This window comes from Chinchilla lanigera, unplaced genomic scaffold (genome assembly GCF_000276665.1).
Source record: "Chinchilla lanigera isolate Chin_1 unplaced genomic scaffold, ChiLan1.0 scaffold00015, whole genome shotgun sequence".
Lineage (NCBI taxonomy): Eukaryota > Metazoa > Chordata > Mammalia > Rodentia > Chinchillidae > Chinchilla > Chinchilla lanigera.
In genome coordinates, this window is record NW_004955416.1 from 43,388 (window position 1) to 51,091 (window position 7,704).

Consider the following 7,704-nt stretch of genomic DNA (forward strand, 5'->3'; position numbering starts at 1 on the left):
TTCTTCTTCTTCTTCTTCTTCCTCCTTCTTCCTTCTTCCTTCTTTCTTCTTTCTTTTTCCTTCTTCTTGAGTACTGAGCCAAGAGCCCTTGAATTGAGCTACATTCCTATTTCTTTTGTATTTTAAAAAATGATCTTGCTAATTTGCTTGAACTTGTGATCTCATGCCCCAGTCTTCCAGAGTGCTGGTATTACAGGTGCATATCACTATACCCAGGTTTGAATATTTTGTTTTAAAGGGAATGGTGCACAAAACAAAAATTGTAGAATAGAAGTTGAAAGATGATAATAGATATTAGTATTCCTTTCATAGAATAGAGCCGTTGCTTTAATTTTGACATTTCCTCTATATATTTTAAAATTCACTTACATTTCTTAGTTACAACAATTTGGCTTCAATTTAGTGCTTATTTCTGCAGAATTAGGATTTTATGAAACCTTTGAGTCCTTTTCTTTTTTTCTTTTTCTTTCTTTCTGTTTTCTTTCTTTCTGTCTGTCTTTCTTTCTTTATTTGCTACCAGGAATCAAACTTAGGACCTTGCACTTGCTGGGTAGGCACTTGTGCCACTGAGCTATATCCCTGGTCTTGAGTCTTTATTTTCTAATCTCTAAATTATGGATTACTCTAACTGCTTTGCTACAATGTGAAAGATTTTTAGAGGCTGAAAGCTTTTAGGTGAAAATTAATATTATCAATGTTGTTACCTCTATCCTGAAGGATAATAAAAAAACAAGGAGCAGAGTTTACGATAGAGCAAAACTTGAAAAAGATTTTCTTAGTTGCGGTTTTGTGAAAGAATAAAGACATTATCAATTCAGGTAAGTTTATAAGGCAAAGGGCTTATTATCAGGTGCTGGGCAATTCAGGACTGAATTTAAAGATAAGATGATTGTCTTTGAAATTGAAATCTGCACTGGAAGATTAGGTTCAATGAACTATCTTAAAGTGCATAAGTAAAAATAGTGAGAGGGAAATAATGAAAGGAAACAAAGTAAGGATGGACTCAGGACACTTAATAATTAATAAATAAAAGCAAATACTATGTACAGAAGGGTAATAGGAACTAAGATAAGTGGGAAGAATAAAAGATCAGATGGTAATATTCTTAAAATATTATATTAAATATAATATTCATCTTAATCAGTGTTGGAAAAGTATAAAAACAAAATGAAATATACTGATCAGGGAAATGGTGAGCATTTATTTCAAAGAAAAGAGTAGAGTAATAGGTAACAGGAAAAAGTATAAAAGAAAAGAATATTATAATAGGCTTTCTATTTTCATACAAAATAATGATGTAAAATCAGCAAAAATTTTAAAAGAATATTATCATTTTGTTGATGATATAACTGTAAATATAGAGAACTTAAGACATGCCAGTGAAGAAAAACTCCAGAATGTAGGAAGGTGGCTGTATATAATAGACATGAGTAAATATTTTCTCCTATTGTATCATATTTTCTTCCATTTCTAGCACTTCTTTATGTAAAAATTAGGAAGTATAAATCTTTGTACTTCCTGATACAAATTTCCTTAAATTTTTAGGTGCCTTGGTTTATATTTCTCCCTTCTTGGTTACATGGCAGAGCTCGAACTAAATTTGAAGTTCCATGATTATGCAATCTTAAAGAGACAGTCATTCTGGGGCTAATTTGTGATGACTTTTTGACTGTGTAACTCTGTTAAAATTGGCCAGGTGACCTTTAGATTTGACATTTGTGCCACTACTTTATAAACAAGATGTCACATTCAACATAAAAATTACAATTTTCTGCCTCCTGTGTTCTTGAAAGAACAGTAGCTTTTGGATGAGCCTTGCACAAGAAGTTGATGGATGGAGGAAATCACTCGGTTACTACTGAGTTTGTCTTACTGGGACTCACGAGTTCTTGGGAAATTCAGATTCTCCTTTTCTTGTTTTTCACAATATTTTATGTAGCAAGCATGCTAGGGAACCTTCTAATTGTGCTCACAATCATCTTAGATCATCACTTACATTCCCCAATGTACTTCTTGCTGGCAAATCTCTCCTGTATCGATACAGGTGTGTCCAGCATCACAATTCCAAAGATGATTTATGACCTCTTCAGAAAACATAAAGTCATCTCCTTGAAAGGGTGCATCACTCAGATGTTCTTTATCCACACTGTTGGAGGTACAGAGATGGTGCTGCTGATAGTCATGGCTTATGACAGATACACTGCCATCTGCAAGCCCCTCCACTACCTGACCATCATGAGCCCGAGGATGTGCATTTGTCTTCTGGCTGCTGCTTGGAGCATTGGACTCCTCCACTCTGTAGTCCAGCTGGCTTTTGTTGTGAACTTACCCTTCTGTGGAACCAACAAAATGGATAGCTTCTATTGTGATTTTCCTCGGTTCATCAAACTTGCATGTGTAGACACCTATGGACTGGAGTTCCTGGTCATGGCCAACAGTGGTTTCATCTCCATGGGCACCTTTTTCATCTTGATTGTGTCCTACATCTGCATTTTGGTCACGGTTTGGAAACACTCTTCAGGTGGTTTGGCCAAGGCACTTTCCACTCTCTCAGCTCACATCACTGTAGTAGGTTTCTTCTTTGGTCCTTGCATTATTGTGTATGTGTGGCCGTTTCCTACCTTACCTGTAGATAAATTTTTAGCTATCTTTGATGTCATTATCACACCTTTTATGAATCCTATCATCTATACATTTAGAAATAAGGAGATGAAGGTGGCTATGAGGAGACTCTTTGTTAAGGCTTTACATTTCAGAAAGAGTCCTTAAATGCACAGTCCAAGAAATTCAGGTTAATATTTTCTAACCTCGGGAATTAATCTCCCTGAATGTTGTACAAATGTTTTATTTTAATACAATTTTCAAAATCTACTGTGAAATCTCTCCTCCAGGGTGATTTTGTTGTAATCTAATTTCCTTGAGGTACTAAGAATTCTGAAAATATGAGGAGGAGTTAGCTCAGCATGGAATGTTGCATTTAGTACTGGATGTCATGTCTGGTATAGAAGATTTCCGTCATGGTGATTTCTGAAACCTTCCACATGAGACAGACTTGCCACTAACATCTACTTTGGCATTCTCTCTGATGCTGATTCTGAAGAGCATATCTCCTCTAATCCACTTAGGCACCTTTGTTTATGGTGCCTGCATGTCTCAGTGTCTACTCTATACCTGGAGATAATTGATTATGAATGAAAATGCAAAAATTCTACTTTATGTGACTTTGGTTTATAACTAAATAGATGTGAGGAAATTAAAAAAGATAATACAAAAAATATAAAAGATAATGTATTTCAAACCCACAAATGAAAAGATATAAAGATCCATCTGAAGAAGTACATTTCATTACTTCCCTTGTGATAAATTAAAGAACATATTATTATATTTATTATTGTTGTTGTGCTTACTATTATTAGAGTAATATTTGCTGGTGAAGAGTGAACCTAGTGTCTTCAAACTGAGCTACATCCCCAGCTCTTTTTGTTTTTAAATTTCAAAAAATTTTTCTATCAGTGTCTTGTTGAGTTTTTACACTGTCCAGGATGGGCTTGTATGTGTGCTCTTTCTGCCACAGCCTTCCAAGATTTGAAGATTATAGGAGTAACACACTACCTTCAGCTTAAAGATTATGTTATTCATAATTATTTTTAAAAAGCTTCAAATACAGTATTCATTGTCATTATGTAATATAACAATCACTTTTAATTCCTATCATTTTGTTTTGAAACCCTTATCACTTTTAATGTGCTTGCTTTGTTTTGTTTATGTCTGTGATGTTGGTATGCTGCTATTGTTCTTTTTTCTTTTACTACTATCTTTAAAATAAAAAAAAAAACAAAAATTACACATGACCTCAAAACAAAATGGTAGGAATTAACAATGATTGCGACCTTACATATGGTTATCTTCAACGAAGTTACTCAGTCCACCAGATATAAGAATATAAGACTGATCCAACAAAGACAGTAAGAAGTAATAAAACAAGGAAAAGTATTGGAAATGATGCAAAGCTTCATCATACAAGGTAGTAGGAGTTCAACAATGGTTCCTATACTGCATATTGTTTTTTTCCGATCGGTCATTCTGATTACCCTATTCAAGCATGCAAAATTGGTCAAGAAAAAAGAAAATTTTAAGCACTGACAGTTTCCAGAGATATCAGCAATACACCTATCCCAGCTATTCTGGTATATACATGTAAATTTTTATATTTAATTTTAAAGAGAAAAGAGAAAATCACAAAATAAGGAAAGCAAATACATAAACAAAACAGCATAGAGAGCAATAAAAATGATTCACAATTTCAAAATATGGTGATAGGATATTAGCAATGGCTGCTATATTACATAATGTCATCTTCAAAATGGTTGCACATAAAACCAGATACAGGCATACAAAATTGATCAAACAATTCCTTTATTGAAAGGAATTTCAATAAATTCCAAAAAATTCCTGAAACTTCCCATATGAGACAGACTTGCCACTAGCATCTAATTGGGCATTCTTCTCTCTGATGCTGATTCTGAAGAGCATGTCTCCTCTAATCCACTTGTGCACCTTTGTTTATGCTGCTTGCATATCTAAAGTTCCTTTCAATAAACCAACAAATATTAATAGTACAATAATCTCAGCTATCCTTTGTATACATATTTTTTCCTCTTCTTTCTTTCTTTTTTCTCTTCCCTCCTTCATCCCAGTTTCTCCTCCCTATTTGAGCAGTTTATTTTCCCTTTCACAGTATCTATGGTACCTTTCAGATTTTAATTATTCTTTCAGGTTCTTATAGTAGGAAGGAAATACGATGTTTACACATGTGAATCTGATTTATTTCACTAATGAGTATGGTCTCTAGTTGGATCCATTTACCTATAAAAGTCTTTAGTTTATCTTCTTTTATAGTTGAGTAATATTCCATTGTATAAAAATACCACATCTTTTTATTCATTCCTCAGTTGATGGACATTTGGGTTGTTTCCAAGATTTAGCTATTACAAATTGCAATGCTGTAAACATGGGTGTACATATTTCGCTGTGGTATGATGTTTTCCGTTCTGGAAAAGTACCCAGGAGAGAAACAGCTCGGTTGAATGGGACCTCTAATCCTAGTTTATTAAGGAATCTCCACACTGATTTCCACAGTGGTTGCACAAGTCTACATTTCCACCAGCAGTGGAGAAGAGTTCTTTTTTCCCCATGGGCTCTCCAGCATTTGTTATGGTTTGATTGGTTGATGATAGCCATTCTTTCTGGGGTGAGATGGAATCTCAGTGCTGTTTTAATTTGCGTTTCTCAATGGACTAATGATGTTGAACATTTTCTCATGTGTTTATTCGCCATTTGTATTTCTTCATCTGAGAAATGTGTATTCATCTTAGATGCCCATTTTTGGACTGGGTCTTTGAATTTTGGGGGCCTGATTTTTTAAAATTCTTTGTATGTTCTAGACAGGAGTCCTTTGTCTGAGGGACAGTTAACTAAAATTTTTTCCCAATTCATGGGTTTTCTTTTCACCCTTTTGGCAATTTCTTTTGACGTACAGAAATTTTTCAATAAGATGAGATCCCTGTTCTTGATTCTTTGAAGTTTTTCCTGTGCAGTTTGGTTTTTGTTCATGAACTCTTTACCTACCCCTATGTCTTCAAGACTTCCACCTACTTTCTCTTCCATTAGATCTAGTGATTCTGTTTTAATATTTAGATCTTTAAGCCACTTTGACTTTATTTTGATGCATGATGATAGACTTGGGTCAAGTTTTAGTCTTTGGCATGTGGAAAGGCAGTTTTTCCTGCACCATTTATTAAAGAGGCTATCTTTCTTCCAGTGAACATGTTTGACCCCTTTGTCAAAGATAAGGTGGCTGAGTGTTTCTGTGGTTGTGTATGCATCTTCCAATCTGTACAAATTGATTTTCAGGTTTGTTTTTTTTTTACAATACCGTGCTGATTTTATTACAGTAGCTTTGTAGTATAATTTCAAATCAGGGATTGTGATACTTCCTCCCTTGCCTTTGTTACCCAGGATTGCTTTTGCTATTCTAGGTCTCTTCTGGTTCCAGATAAATTTTAGGAATGTTTTCTCTAGGTCTGTGAGGTATTTTCATCGGAAATGCATTGAATCTATGTAATAATTTTGAGAGTATGGCCATTTTCACAATGTTGGTTCTTTCTATCCATGAGCAAAGAATATCTTTCCATTTCTTGAAATCCTCTTCACTCGCTTTTTTTTTCAGAGTAGTGTAATTTTCACTGTGTAAATCTTTTACTTCTGCTAGATTAATTCCTACATATTTCAATTTTTTTGATACTATTGTGAAAGGTATGGTTTCCCTTATTTCTCTCTCAGTATGTCTGTTGTTTGTGTAGGAAGTGACATTTGATTATGTTATTACTGAAGTGTGAATTACAGATTTTAGGTAACTGAACTGAGCTCCAGGATAATCTGTAGGCAGCATGTTAATAGGAGAAAAAGACTCCTAGTAAGATTGGGAGACCAATGTTGAAGGCTGAATTTCGTATTTTTACAAAACGTTATCCTATCCCTTGCACAAATTTTCCACGTCTGCTAAAATGTTAGATTAGACCCATATGAACTTGAAGATAAATAGTTCGACATGGCTGCTGTATAGTTTTTGCAGTTATATGTTAAAAATTTCATGTGTGAATGTTCCATGATAATATTATGCAGATTAGAAATTCCATATGCAAACTGTATTGAAACTGTTATCTTCCCTTTATAGAACTGATTTCTTGTACTTGCTTTGGCAGCACATATATTAAAACATGATTGAGAACTGATACAACTCAGGCCACATGCACTTTCCTCAGAACACATGGGAAACCCTTAGTTTCAAATTTAGGAAGCTGCTTGGAATTTTTAATCTTCTCTCTTGCTGGATTTTACTACCTATTTCTCTGTACTTTCTTGGTATAAATATTCTTTTAAAACCCTAAAAATAAAAGAAAATAAGTTGGAAAAAAAACATGAAAGCTGTTTCTCTCTCTCATACTAGGCATTTGAATTTAAGTCCCTGCTTGTGCTATGGAAGCATTATTCTACTGAACTACATCCTCAGTCTGTTATAATTTTTGTCTCACAAAGTTGTAAAATATATATAGTTTGAGAACAGAGTTTGATGGAGTCCCACTTATTTTAACAATCATACTCTATAAGTGTTTCTCAGAGGTATTTTTTCTGTTGTTAAAGAATTCTGTTTTTATTGCACTTTTCTGACTAAAGAAAAATTAAGTATATTAATGAAAATTGCAAGACTATGCAGAAATATTTGTTTATATCTGAGTACTATTTTTGTCAAAAGCTAGTGACAAAGATGTATGTATATATCTCAATTTAGGGATTAATAAAATCAGAAATATGAGTCGTTCCTGTAAAGATGGTTAAGAAGTCTGCATATCTACCTACAGTGAAGATTAAACAAAAAATTTCAATACAAATATAAATTTGTCAATGTTAGATGCAGTAAACATTGTGATCAATTGCTGAAATACTCTCTTGAAATTGAATACTGTTAATTCTAGTAGATTTAAATTTTTGCTTTTCTATTATTTTGATAGTTGATTGATTGTGTCAGTTTGAAGAAATAAATAAATTGGCTAAACATAGTTCTTTGTGGCAAACCCGCCCTAGGAAGATAACCACCAGAATAGTAAAAAGGGAAATGAAGAAGAAAGGATTGCTTCTGTCTTA

At 33.7% G+C, this 7,704-nt stretch overlaps 1 protein-coding gene across 1 annotated transcript; it reads left to right on the forward strand.

Annotated features, from left to right (window-relative positions):
* The first annotated feature begins 1,830 nt into the window (after positions 1–1,830).
* Positions 1,831–7,115, forward strand: LOC102029964 (olfactory receptor 4F15-like). Its single transcript, XM_005381683.2, has 2 exons — positions 1,831–2,761; positions 7,099–7,115. Exons 1-2 carry the CDS (start codon positions 1,831–1,833, stop codon positions 7,113–7,115), a joined length of 948 nt encoding a protein of 315 aa, XP_005381740.2.
* The last annotated feature ends 589 nt before the right edge of the window (positions 7,116–7,704 follow it).